The sequence below is a fragment of the Lissotriton vulgaris genome, chromosome 7, assembly GCF_964263255.1.
Source record: "Lissotriton vulgaris chromosome 7, aLisVul1.2, whole genome shotgun sequence".
NCBI classification, from domain to species: Eukaryota; Metazoa; Chordata; class Amphibia; order Caudata; family Salamandridae; genus Lissotriton; species Lissotriton vulgaris.
In genome coordinates, this window is record NC_141695.1 from 341,559,386 (window position 1) to 341,573,869 (window position 14,484).

The following is a 14,484-nucleotide window of genomic DNA, read 5'->3' on the forward strand; positions in this document are numbered from 1 at the left end:
TGAGGAGGGAGAGGGACACAGGGTGATCAGAAGGCAAATGGCAGGAATTCTGAATGAATGTATGCAGGGCTGACTAAATGTATGTCTGGGCGTCTACAGAACAAATTGCTGCATCTGTATGTATACGAGAGCATGGATGAGCCAACAAAGACTGAAAAAGCAGCACTAGTCTTGGGCTAGCAGGAAATAAAATAGAGGGATCATGAGATCTGACACATTCAGCCTAGCTCACTTGCACAAGCTTGTAAAAAGGCCTCTTCTGGTTCATAGTGTGTGTGTGTTTGGAGCTGAGGGTGAACGGGCACCTGGGATCTCTTTCTGCATTATGCCACCAGCAGCTATTGGCCAGACTACCCAGAATCGTAGATTAATTATGTGTGTTTTACTGGATAAAGTGTCTTGGAAAATGTACGAATTATATCACCGCTGATTTAATGGTAGCTGTGAGGCAGCCCCGAATAGGACAATGTTCCATGACGGGATACGTCTAACTTTAAATAGTACCTTCCGCAAGAGATGGCTTTGAATCATAAAGTCATCTTCCCTCACTCATTGCCTCCTTCTTTACAGCATCTTTATCTCTTCCCTTAGATTCCAGGCTTCATGTGGTGTCCAACGTCCCTCATAGTGAATGGAAAGGAGACAAAGTTCCCTCTTCCACCCACCTCCAAGACCATGAACTATGACCACAGCACGGGGTTGAGCTACGAGGCTGAACATGTGAGGCAGTGCCTGCTGAAAGGTGAGATTCTGCAGCAAGGAGTTTTTTATCATTCCAAAAATAATTATTACGAATTAACTAAGATTTGAGGTAATGTTAGAAAATAAACAATATATAAGACTTAAGGCCTTGTGCCGTGTGGCATCTGAATGTATTAACAGGGCGTCAGCAGTCTTGACCACGCAGCTATATGTGCATGATTAACTCATCCAGCTTGTTGATTATAAACTATATTCAACTATGTCCAATAAACCCTTCAATTCTCCACAATCTGATCCAAAGTACTGGAGCCTTTGCTGGACTAACCATTCATAATTCCATCCTTGGAGTTAGCTTTCTTTTACTCAGCAAGTTGGGCAGTGTCACCCAAGCATATCCACTTGAGGTCATTCTGTGATACCCGGTCTGTCTCAATAGAGCCCTATTTTCTGAATACAGTCCTGTCCCTTCTAAAGAGGACCCCAGGCCATCTTAACAGACCTCAATGCCATCAGGAAAGAGCTTCTAAGTGAATCGAGGCCTTTTTGAAGAGCACCTCATTCTTCTGCAGAGACTCAGGCATGTTTGAAGAGATTTCTGTCTGAAAAGAGGCCTGACCCTTCTGAAGAGTGAGCTGGCCCCTCTGAAGAGAGCCCTGACTTTTCTCAAGAGGAAAAATTGCTATCAACTGACCTTACTTCCTCTGAAATGGTAGATATATTGCTCACAAAAGTGCAAAAACAGCAACCTGTTACAAAATGGAGCAGATTACTGTATTTTGTAACATCCTCTCTTATCAGGTGTCTTGAGATTGCTCACACTTTTCAAAGGGCGGAGTGACTCTTTGTTTTTTTTTTTTAAAACCTTTATTTTAGCATTCAGTAGAAATACAAGCATGGGCCTACAACCGCGGGGGCCGACCGCTAGACAAATTAAATCGTTGATATCACATTACGACACCGCTCATCAGCCGACAACCCAAAGGTCCGGCAGCGATTCAGAATAAAACTTGTATTGGAATGCATAACTGGATTGCAGGATAAGACAGAGGTTTCATTTTATATTATATAAGAGAGGATCAGGTGTCATACAGTTGAACAGGAGAATGCGGGGGGCAGGGTAAAAAACAGGATATACATGTAATGACCACTATAATGGAGATTTGGTGCCAGAGCATATAGGTCGGTGCAAAAGAGCACACAATATACATTTCCATGTTGCGCCAATCCTCGAGGCCTGCCCGCCCATAAATCACGATGTCAGAAAAGCAAAAGCACGAAATACAAGCATACAATAAGAATCCGAATGATTCGTAGCTATACTGACCCTACGAGAAAAGAGAGAAAAAGAGGAAAAGGCCATAGAAAATAAAAAAGGTAAAATAAACCCAAAGGCAAACAAAGAGGCAATAAAGGAGAAAAGAGTCAACAGAAATCAGCCCATGGCTACCAGCAGGCAGTGAGTCCTCAGGAACTGTAGATGCAGGCAAACTCTTCCGCAGAGATGAACAGTCCCAACGTGTCTTAAACAGGAGTCGTAGCGTCACCAGGAAGGGAGAAGATGACCACAAATTAGATGGAAAGTCACAAACAAAAGTCTCCGGGAGGGGAACGCCTGACGATATCTCCAAAGCCGGTAGTAGTGGAAGGTTCAGCAATATCATGACATCCTCGGGAACACCGTCCACCAGGGCACCATCCGATGGTTCCAGTACTTGTTTCCTCACGGGGTACTCACACGGAGTCAAAATGGCCGCGTTTGGAATGGCTGCAGAATCCCGTTTCAACAATAAGGCCGGGCCCGGTGCCACCAGGAGCATTTCAGATAGGCAGGTGTCCAATTTGCTCAACAAAGCATTCACATGTGAGCGGAATGCCCAAAGTTCTGCCAGTATTAACCTCAGCGATGGCTCATGCACCGTTCGGTCCATATTCTCGTGCTCGATATCAATCTCTATCACTTGCCCGGGAGATTCCGGCATCCTCGGGGGGGGGGGGGGGAGGGGGGGGGGGGGACAGACAGGATCTTGAACATGCAGATGCGAAGGGTGACCAGTCTTTGTTCGCAGCCACGGTCCACCCAGTTAAGGCCGCAGGCCGGTAACCCCGAACCACCGAGCTCCGGAGGGAACAAACCGGGTCCGCGGGACGGGGGCCCCCACCCGCAGCCAGCAGCAAGCAGACTCACTCTTCCATCGATACTGAGCAATGACAACGATCCCCACCAAATTCGGGCTGAAACAAAGCCTCCACTCCGGTCGACCGGGCCCAGCCCGAGTCTCCTGGCCGATGGTGTTGCACTGCAGCCCGGCTGTGAAAGTACTCCAGGCCCCGGCTTCACCGCTGGAGCAGGCCGCAAACTTAAACTCGATGTAACTCCGTCAAACAAGCGGATAAAAGTTTCCAGATTTCACCATCGGAGTGCGAGACAGTTCATGCACACAGAGGCTAGGCGTTAAATCAGGATATCATGCAGGATATCGCGGTGGGTTACGAAGGTCGACGGAGCCGGGAGCCTAAGCAGCCATCTTGCTTGCTGACGTAGCTCCTCCTCAGGAGTGACTCTTTGTTGAACTGAAGATCAGCACAATGACGCAATTAAAAGTAGTTTATTCATGCCACACTCCGTGCCAGAACAACAAATATCCATGCTTTGAGTACAAAACTTCATAAAACACCCGAAAATTCTAAATGAGTTAACAGAGGAATAGAACAAACAAATTAACTGTAGTGCAAGAACATACTGCATCTTCTCTGTTCAGCCAAAGCAACCAGAGACAACAAAAACTCACACACCAAAAACACAACTGTTGTGTAGTTCCTACAAATACATAGTATCTGCGCATTTAGATGGCATAAACAAAGGGATTGGTGTCCACACTGATTCCAGGTGCCCCAAAGGATATGTCAGCCTTTAGACCAGCTAGCTCACAGTGCCACCATAAGCCCCCTAACATTACCAAGAAGCGAATAGTTTCTGGCAACTATCAAACATGGCAACACTTGATCCTACAGGATTGTGGAAACAGTACAGTACTTTTAGCTCGGTCAATCATGCTCACATAGTCTCATAGAAATACACAGAATAAACGATGGGGACGTTTTCAATGACCATGTATTGAACCAGCAGCATTCTAGTATAAAACGTGTGCTGTGACAACCATAAGACAGAAACAGATGTATAAAATTACGAGCACCAACAGAGTAAATAAAAAGTAGAATGCTACCATGGTGCTAAAACAGTGAATGTATGCAGGCATATAGATACATGACAGTAATCAAGCGTACTCCTAATATGCAAACCCTACCTAAGTAAACCTAGCATGTATGTGGATGAAAAGCCAAGAATCTCCTAGGAAAGAGCCAACCGCATTACCTGATTGGATAGCACAAAGAATCCCGTTGTGGCCTCAAGTGGACTACCCGCAAGGGCTGTCAGACCGCTGCATGTTGTAGCTTCTGCAGGCTGGGACCTCAGCATCTAGTGTCAGCGTGAAGCTTCTCCTCCATCTATCTAGTGTTTGTATGGGTCTTTCATACCATAAAGATAGCCTTGGGGTTCCTCACATAATTGATGTGTTGTAAGTATGATTATGCAAATGAGCCTAGAACTATACCTGCAATTATGCAAAGTAGTTCTTTCGCCCTAGGATGAAGATGACCATGACATTTTACACAGAATATGTGCATGCTGTAACGTACGTCATGTTCTGGGACTTTTCTAAGAATCCACAGTCATAATAAATGAGGCTAGTTTCCAAGAAGCTGATCGACATTTATTCAGCACATAACTGAGTAAAAGGACATTGTGTTAGAACCGTTATGCGGAGCAAGGTAGGACAAATGTAGGTAACAGCTCGTGTAGCTACCTAGGCATAGTTTGGGGTACATTGGGGATACATACCACCCACTCCTCATCCGAAGGACAACAAGGTCAACTAATGCTAAAATTTGCCTGTCTAAAAAGCATAAAAAAACTGTTAGACCCGGCCTTGTGGCGTGGTCCTCCCTGACCCGTAGCGACCCGACCCTGACCCATGCACCCCACCAGGCCCCTGATTACCTGGGCCTACCCAGCCCACTCCCTCCATGACCCCGCAGACAACACTGGACTTCCCTGTCCTCACCCCCCATCTTCCCGGTCCGGGACACATCCAAACCCTATCGGCCTGAAGGCCTCCGGTGACCATTCCTCTGCACCTAAGATGGCCGCCCCGGCCCCAGCGCGACCTCGGCCCTAGACGCGCCATGCCCGGCTGGGGGGTACAGAGCTCCCAGGAAGCGAGAGAGGGAGGAGCAGTTTCTATCACACCTTCAGCCTCCCCTTGAGAGATGGGTTTCGATCGCCCCTCCAGCCTCCCTGAGGGCTGGCTCCACGCCTGCTGTGTGTCTGAGATCCCTCCAGACCCAACTTGAAAGGATCAAAAGGGCCGCGTGGCAGGAAACCCCGACAAGCGACCCCCAGGTGCTAAGACCCCTGCCTGCGAAGACTCCGAACATCAAACGGGAGCATACCTATAACAAGGGGCGCTCTGGGACTATTGGCAGATTTGACTCCTGGAACTAAGAGAGCCCTGCTAACGTGATCGCGGCTCAACAGAACACCGAGGAAGAAGCTATTCGGACCTTGGAACCTTGGTGAGCCCTGCTGACATCGTCGCGGCTCCCACTTGGCAGAGACGGACTTCTGCCTGAACCATCTGAGCCCTGCTGACGTGGTCGCGGCTCCCTTGCAACCTTGAGAACACCTGAGCCCTGCTGATTGGATCGCGGCTCCTCAAAAGATCGTAAGACTTCCGACATCTTTGCCCGATGCCTGCTGACTTGGTCGCGGCTCAGAAACTGTTCTGGTCCAGCTGGACCCAAGATCGTATCGTATCCCCCGGCTCGACGATTGAGAGCTGTGCGCCGGATACGCACCTGGATTGACCCTGATCCTTAAGACTGCCCCGCTACCCCTACCCTTACCGAGACTTTATGAGCCCTTGCTCTGCATGTAGATATGAACCTTGCGGATCATAAAGATCCTGATATCTTGCTAGATAAAGAATACGTTCTTCAGAATCTACGGTGTGGTGTCTCTTTGTCAAAGTGGTGCTAGCTCAGCACGTACGATCCTAGATACGAGCCTCTTGCGCAGAAGAGTCTCCCGCCAGTGCTTGGCTGTATTCCTAGGAGAGGTGGGTCACAGGGTGGTCAGGTATAGGTTCTGTCCTCCCCTGGGATCGCCCCTTCTAACAAAAACATTCTTAGAAAAACTAGTGTAAAAACATGGTATATGTAAAAATGATGTAAATAAGTTTAAAAAGCTCTAGAAGTACTTTAAATAGTCATTATACCGTTAGACCCACTGAGCACATCGAAAGCCATGGTGCTCAGTGACAGAAGGAGAAAAATAAAACAACACAATGTGTGAGAATTCCAATTAGACCGGTTTCGGAAAAAGGCGGAATTGTTCCCATCACACGGAGAGCTAAATGTTTATGTGTCCTGTATGGGAGCTGCAACATCACTGTCACTTGCATTCGCAGACAACGGTCCCTGTAACACGTCTTGTTTCTGGCCAATGGAGCAAATGTGATCATCTTCAGTTCCCACAGCAGCCCCCAAGTAAACACTCAAAAGCAGTGTTCTGGTAATAGAGCTGGTGTCGGTTCCGACAGGAGCTAAAGCGTCCTGAGGAGCCTCTAAGAATGCCATCATCAACATGGGAATACACGCTGAGGACACTGTAATACTTGGGATCCAGTAGTACGTCTACGTCCGGTGGTGCAACAGATCGACGTGTTAGACATATGTCCAACATGCATTCATATCTGCAGAATAGGCTGCAGAACAGAAGGCAAGATGCAGTCTACTCCGACTGGTCTGAATAATAGGAACGAATGCTCGCTTAGCTCCCGAAGCGTACCTAGATGGAGTACAATGTGTTCATGGCATCATCGCACCAGCTGTGCCTCTTCCATCGCTGGTGTAACTTGACCGTCCATTGCGTAGCAGGAAAACTAAAACCAGGATAGCCACTACAGGTAGCAGGACCAGCGGAAGCCCTCTAAAAAGGCTTCCCAATACGTAGTGAATAAATGCTGCGAAAACTCTGAAGATTGTCTAACAGGTGCTTAATAGTCCAGAACCTATGCTTTTTAATAGGAGCACAATACCCCTTTTATCAGACTTGTTAAAGATACAATGAACTATTTCCTCGAAATGGAGCGGGAAGCTCGTACGGAATAGCACCTGTATCTCAGTTAAAGACCTTGCAACCTGGCGATCAAAAGTCTCTTGGGTTGAGGTTAAGACCACATCCTTCTGCAAAAACATGGGTTTCAGTCTGCTCAGAGAATCAAACCTTATAAAGGAAACATTCAATGAAGGCCATAGCGTTGCCTCCCTAACAGTGTGGGTCGGTGGAAACAATACCTGTAGGAAGCTTGCTCTGTAAATAATTTACCAAAGTCAGGTATATTGTGCACAGAGTCCAGTGGAACCCAAAGTTTGCCAGAGGTAAAAGTTAGATAGAACCTTACTCTCTATTTGTGGTAGTGTGGTCGAGCAGTAGGGCAGTATCAGAGGACAGTGTTAAGCATTAGTTGGACACACTGAGTAAGCAAATGAATTCACACACTCAAAGACTGAACTTCAGACCAGTAATTTTTGTATAAAAATATTCTTTTAGTTATTTTATTTTCTAGAACCAAGCAAGCCTGGCCCAGGTTAGCAATAAATACTTTACAGTAGTAATGCAGCTTGTAAACAGGTTGGTTTGGAATAGTAAATGTACTTTGATTTGACTTACAGTATTGTTTCAGAGAAATGCAATGATTTGTACATTCAGTACATAGACTTGAATGGGAATTTCAGTGAAATACCAGTTAAGTTACTTTTTGGATTACTTTTCTTATTCACAGTAGTATGCCTGGATACTACTCTTTGACATTTCCTGCAAACAGGTAAGTAAAATCGTTTTTGTCAAACCGTGTAATTTTAAGGAATTTGTTTAGGTTTTCAAAGAAAAACATTCAATGTTATCCTATGAAGGAAAATAGTGTTTACAGGTGAGTTACTTTTGAGATTACTTTTCTTACAGTGTAGTATACCTGGATACTACACTAGGACATCTCCTGCAAACAGGTAAGTAAATCGTTTTTGTTAATCTGCACAATTTTAAAGAATTTCTTTAGGTTTTCAAACTCCACACTTAAAAACTTTTCCAAGAAAAACAGTCAATGTTATCCTATGGTGTAAATTATGGTTATTGGTTTTGAGGTAAGTATTTGGTAGTGGGAGTTGAGGTTTTGGGGGTAGACTCAGGGGTCCCCCAGGGTCAGTGATGCACTGTCGTTACACCCTCAGTTGCACAATAGCGACTCGTTGCCGAGTGTTGAGGCCCAATCTTATCCAAAGGGGGATAGGGGGCCTCCGGTTGGTGGCTGCTGACGAGCAGGCCACTTGGTTGTGGGAGCCAAGCTCTTGGTGTTAGGCTCAGGGCAAAGGGGAATCCGGTTCAGCACCCAAAGTGCACCTGCAGCGGCGTAGGGGCGGCTGGGTGCAAGGTGTTGTTTTGGCGTTGGGTGCCCTGTTGTTTTCAATAGGGATTTTCGTTTTTGGTTTTTAGCTGCAGGCTCGGTCCAGGAAGACTTCCGGTAGGAACCAACAGCTGTGCAGGTAAGTTGGAGGGCTCGGGGACGTAGGTGCACCTCAGGTTCTTTTCTCTAGGGCAAAGGGCGGCTGGATGCAGGGGTGTCTTTTGAGGTTGGATTTCACCTTACTGGGCCACTTGCGGTTGGGGAGTCTCCATGCAGAGGCTGCAGGTGACGTGGAGAGTCCTGGAGACTCTCTAGCTCTGGGGGACCTCGCCGGGACCAATGGGCCACTGGAACTCGGGCCGTAGGCGGCGGATGCAGTGGTAGTTCCAGGCGTCGTGTTTCTTTGTCCTCAGCAGGCTCGGAGTCTGTTTTTCGGAGTTTCTTTTGAACCGGGCTGTTGGTGATCCGGTCTTTGTTGAATCCAGTCAGTCCTCCCAGGAGTTCTGGAGTTCGCTGGCTGCAGGGCAAGACAATTTTTGGTGCAGGATCTCCGGAAACTGTAGACTGGCACGTAGGGCAGGGGCCAAGTCAGGTGTTCTCTGCAGTCTCCTCTGCTTGGCGCCTTTTTTTTGTCCTTTTTCTTCTTAGGTTGCGGGAATCTGCTTTCTTGGTTTAGGGCTGCTCCTATATACTGTATTTAGGGGTGTTTTAGGGGTCTGTGTGTCAGTAGCCAATAGGCTACTGACCTTATGGTGACTACACCCTTGGTGTGCTCACCCCACGTGGTGGAGTGAACACAATCCCGAATCCTGATTGGGGAGTGCCTGCCATCTGCAAGATGGCGGGCACTGAAGAGGGGACTTCACCTCCCCCACCCCACCAGAGGAGTGAAGTTGGCAGAGGTGGGCACACCTTCTGGGCTGGCTAGTTTTCCCCACCTGTCTTCTTGGCGAAAAGGAGGGGAGACAGGAAGGGGGCCTGCTCCTGATAGCAGGAGAGGCTGGGCGTCGCATTACAAAGGCTGCCAGGCCTTTGAAGCTCCCCTGCCACAGATGGCTCTTCCTGTCCTGGGCCAGCAGGGGCGGCTCTAGGCTCATGGTGGCCCTGGGCAGAGAGCGTAGGTAGGGAGCCCCGGAAGAGGGGGTCAGGGCGGGGCGGAGCACGGAGGCCAGTGAAGAGGGGGGGTTCAGGGTGTTTGGAAGTGGAACAGGCCACCAAATCCCTGCCAGGGGCCGCCACGCAAATATGTATCCATCCTCAGAGGATTATTATATTAAGGATATATATTGGCGTGGTTGCCTCTGGGGTTTGGTGGCCCTGTGCAGGTGCACAGCTTGCACATGCCTAAGGCCGCCCCTGCCTGGGGGAGGTGTGAACACCTCCGCCCAGGAAAGGCTTTGTTTCTGGGCTCATGGAGCGAAGGCTCCCACCTTAGGGGTCCAGAAACATGTCTTGTGGTGGCAGGCTGGTGTGTACCAGTCAGGGAACCCACCAGAGGCTGGTTGTTTTTTAGGGGGCATCTCTAAGATGCCCTCTCTGTGCATTTTGGCATCAGTGTGGGTTTAATGTGCTGAGAAGTTTGATACCAAACTTCCCAATGTTCAGTGTAGCCAATATGGTGCTGTGGAGTTCGTAATGACAAGCTCTCAGCACCATATACTCTTAATGGCAGCACTGCACTTACAATGTCTAAGAATGGACTTAGACACTGTAGGGGTACAGGGCTCATGCACCTGTACCCTCACCACTGGCATAGGGCACCCATCTACAGGGGTGACTGATCTATGCCAGGGCAGTGGGCTGTAGGCAAGGCACACAGGCATGTGTGCCATGTCGTGCCATGTCGACTTTTCCCTTTGTTCTGCACCAAAACACGTAGCCTGCAAAGGCAGTGTGTGTGTGTAAAGGTACAGGGCTTCTAAAGGTGGCACAATAAGTGCTGCAGCCCATAGAGGCCTTCTGTGGTCACAGTGCCCTGGGTACCTGTGGTACCATTTACCTGTGGCCAGAGAGTGCCAATTGGGTGTACAATGTACAGTTTTGAGGAAAGAACACAAGCCATGGGAACCTGATTGGCATGGGCCCAGGGCACATCAAGTCAAAGTGCATCAGTAGTCTGGCAAAAAGTAGGGGAGTTACTGCAACAGAAACTCACTTTCCTGCAATACCTGCATACAAGTAACCCTAAAACTTACTGTGACAAGATATTTGATGTTTGGTACCATCCCACAACAACCTTGATAACTCTGCATCAAATAGCTTCCATTTGAAAGCAGCTTGAACACTGGATGAATCACGGCAGCTGGGGAACCCTTCAATTAACTTGATAAGTTGGCAACCAAAGCATTGCAGGTTCCGTGAAGCAAACTATCATTGCAAACTAGACACCCACTTAAAGCAGTTTCACAGTCGGAACCGCTGAGAAAAACTTCAGTGTCCCCATTCCTGCATCTAAACCTGCACTATATTTCCAGTACTCATGTATAAATCCCTCTCCCAATGCTACATTACCTGCCTACTTGCTGGTACTGCTGACTGTATTGAAAGTGGAATGTCTTGACTGGTAGTGTAATATAGCCATGGATCAACCATTCTGTGGAAAGTGACTCAGCCAAGGTGAAAGTTAACTGGGCCAATTTTTCTATGTGTAGCATTGTATATTTTGCATCTATTTGTGCCATTGTCATCAGTCTTTTCGTTGAATTGTATGCCGAAAACATAATCGTGCTTTTGATGTATCTCCACGGAACGTGGCCAGAACGCAACGATTGAAGAGTCCAGCTTAATAATAGAATGGTTTGCAATTGCGATTGCCCATGTTGAAGAATAGATAAATCCTATTCCATTATAGCTATTGCAGAAGACACAATGGTTCGAGGCATGTGGGCTGCTGAATTCATATCTGTGCAGAGATCGCCGCCTAGTGTTAGGTCCGGATGATTGCACATTGTTGTCCTGGAAGAGTCTTCGAAGTATCACGAGATAGATGGCTCCTCCCTTGGACTACAGTGCGCATGGACATCGACTCCATCCTCAGATTGTTTTTTTCCGCCATTGGGTTCGGATGTCTTTGAATTCCCTCTTGTCGGAATCGATAGAAAACTTTCTTGAGACCAAAAGGTCTTTAGTCTAATACGTCGGTATAGTCTTGCGTTCGGTCTTAGTTCTTCCAGCTCGGTTCCGAGCCGGATTCTCTACACCCGCGGGCTCTCGGCACGGAAGGCCCAGTCGACGCTCCAGACCTATCGACCGTCCATCATGGACCGAAGCCCATTCAAGAGATGTCCCGTCTGCAGCTCGAAGTATCCCCACATCGACGTCCACCCGGTGTGCAACAAGTGTCTGTCGCCGGACCACGATGAAGCCAAGTGTATGGCTTGTTCACGCTTCTGGTCCAAGAAGACGCTTAAGCTTCGTCGAGCTGCGCGCCAGGAGGCCCAGCATGCTGCGCCTGTGGACATCTTCGATGCAGGGGATGTCGAGGACGAATCTATCCAGGACATTACTGAGTCGAACCCCGCGTCAGACGTCGACTACGACTACGACGCGGATGCAGAGAGGTTCGAGGCCGAAGAAGTCGTCGACGAGGTACGAGACGACGACTGGGCCCTCGGGGCCATGGAGGATAGCTCGGACGAAGAGCTTCCTCAAACTGACTCTGGGGACGTGCCAATTCATAAGGCTCAGGTCGAGGGATCGCCTTCGGGCCTTACCCAAGATCTTACTATGGGTTCTACGGCCCCGCCTTCGGGCTCGGCCACGGACATTGCTGTTGAGCCACACCCTGGCAAAACGAAACCAAAAGTGAAACCTACGGTCCCAACTCCAGACACTGCGCAGGTGCCGTCCTCGAAACCGAAAGTGCGCATCGCTTTGGTCGGCTCCAAGGCCTCGGAGCCCTCGGCGCCGAAGGTTGCTGTCGAGCCGAAGGCTCAAGTCAAGGGCGTTGAGACGAAGTCTGCCGCGCCGAAGACTAAAGTGAAGGTGGTCGAGCTGAGCGCGTCGGCGCCGAAGACGGTCGACGCCGGCAAAGGCCTCAGCGACCCAAAGAAGGCTATTGGCGACCCGAAGAAAGCTTTCGGTGACCTGAAGAAACGGCTGGATGACCAAAGGTTCTCGCGACTCCGCGTCAGCAGGACAAGGCCAAGTTCAAGTTCAGGAATTTATATAGCGCACTACTCACCCAGAGGGTCTCAAGGCGCTTGGGGGGGGGGGTTCATTATTTGTCGATTAGCCAGGTTTTAGGTTCTTTTCTGAAGGAGATGTGGTTCTTTGTAAGGCGGAGGTGAGTGGGGAGTGAGTTCCAGGTCTTGGCCGCCAAGTAGGAGAAGGATCTACCTCCCATGGTGGATCTTTGGATACGCGGAACTGCGGCGAGGGCTTGATTGGAGGATCATAGTTGGCGGGTGGGTGTGTAGAAGGACAATAGAGTGTTGAGGCATTCGGGTCCTAGTTTGTAAAGGGCTTTGTGTGCGTGGGTGAGGAGACGGAACGTTATTCTCTTGTTGACGGGAAGCCGGTAATGTGATCCTGGCGAGGGATGTCCAAAATGAGTCTCGCTGATGCGTTTTGGATGCGTTGGAGTTTTTTCTGTAATTTGGCTGTCATTCCGGCGTATAGTGTGTTTCCATAGTCCAGTCGACTCGTGACCAGTGCGTGGGTGACAGTCTTTCTTGTCTCGGGGGGGATCCAACGGAACATTTTTTTGAGCATACGAAGTACGTTGAAGCAGGAGGATGAGACTGCGTTGACTTGTCTGGTCATCGAGAATGAGGAGTCTAGGATGAAGCCAAGGTTACGTGCGTGGTCTGTGGGTATGGGTGCTGTGCCCAGAGCCGAAGGCCACCATGAGTCGTCCCAGGCAGAGGGGGATGATCCTAGGATGAGCACCTCCGTTTTGTCTGAGTTAAGTTTTAGGTGGCTGTTTTTCATCCATTCGGCTACTTCTTTCATGCCTTCGTGAAGATTGGTTTTGGCGGTGTTAGGATCTTTGGTGAGGGAAAGGATCAACTGGGTGTCGTCAGCGTAGGAGATGATGTTATGGTTGTGTTGACGCGCGATGGATGCGAGTGGACTCATGTAAACGTTGAAGAGGGTGGGACTGAGTGATGATCCTTGTGGTACACCGCAGATGACTTCGGTGGCCTCTGATTTGAATGGGGGAAGTCGGACTCTCTGAGTTCTTCCAGCGAGGAACGAGATGATCCAGTCCAAGGCTTTTCCTTGTATGCCGATGTCACTGAGGCGTTGTATAAGGGTGCTGTGACAGACTGTGTCGAAAGCGGCGGAGAGGTCGAGTAGAATGAGGGCCACTGTTTCTCCGTTGTCCAGTAGTGTTCGGATGTCGTCTGTCGCTGCAATGAGGGCATTTTTGGTGCTGTGTTGACGGCTTTCTCAATGACTTTGGCAGGGAATGGGAGGAGGGATATGGGGCGGTAGTTTTTAAGTTCAGAGGGGTCTGCTGTGGGTTTCTTCAGGAGGGCGCTGAGTTCGGCGTGTTTCCAGGTTTCTGGGAAGGTAGCAGAGTTGAAGGAGCAGTTGATGACATCACGGAGATGGGGTGCGATGATGGAGTCTGCTTTGTTGAAGATGTGGTGGGGACAGGGGTCGGTTGGCGAGCCAGAATGGATGGAGTTCATTAGGCGGATGGTGTCTTCAGTGGTGATTGGGTTCCAGGCGCTGAGGTTGTTAGCGGGCGGTGTAGGTTCGGAGGGTGGTGGGGAGGATTGTTCGTTGGAAATGTTCTCGAAGCTGTTATGTATGTCTGCAATTTTGTTGTAGAAGAAGGAGGATAACGAATCGCAGAGGTCTTGGGAGGGAGTAATGTTTTTTGAGGATGTGGTGGGGTTGGTGAATTCTTTGACGATGTTGAAAAGTTCCTTGCTGTTATGGGCGTTGTTGTCGAGTCGATCCTTGAATGCTGATTTCTTGGTGGATCGAATCAGTTGGTGGTGTTTGCGGGTGGCTGCCTTGAAGGTGGTCATGTTGTCGGTGGTTGGGTTTTTTCTCCATGTTTTCTCTAGAGTACGGCATAGCTTCTTGGATTTCTTAAGGTCATCGTTGAGCCAGGGGGCCTTTTTGTTACCTGATTCGATCTGGTGGTTTCTCAAGGGTGCTAATTCGTCAGCGCTGTGAGTGATCCATTGTTTGAGTTTGGTGGCAGCTTGGTTTGGGTCCAATGAGAGGGTGGGAGGATTTTGGTTGAGCGATGTGAGGAGTTGGTCGGTGGTGATTTTGTTCCAGTTTCTTCGAGGAATAG

The 14,484-nt window shown here is 49.0% G+C and overlaps 1 protein-coding gene across 1 annotated transcript in view; it reads left to right on the plus strand.

Annotated features, from left to right (window-relative positions):
* Window positions 1-14,484, plus strand: part of DHDH (dihydrodiol dehydrogenase) — a 141,556-nt gene that overhangs the window by 17,776 nt on the left and 109,296 nt on the right. The window contains exon 6 of the mRNA XM_086930217.1: window positions 592-742. Within this exon, the coding sequence (XP_086786343.1) occupies window positions 592-742 (151 nt within the window). The remainder of the gene's footprint in view (window positions 1-591; window positions 743-14,484) is intronic.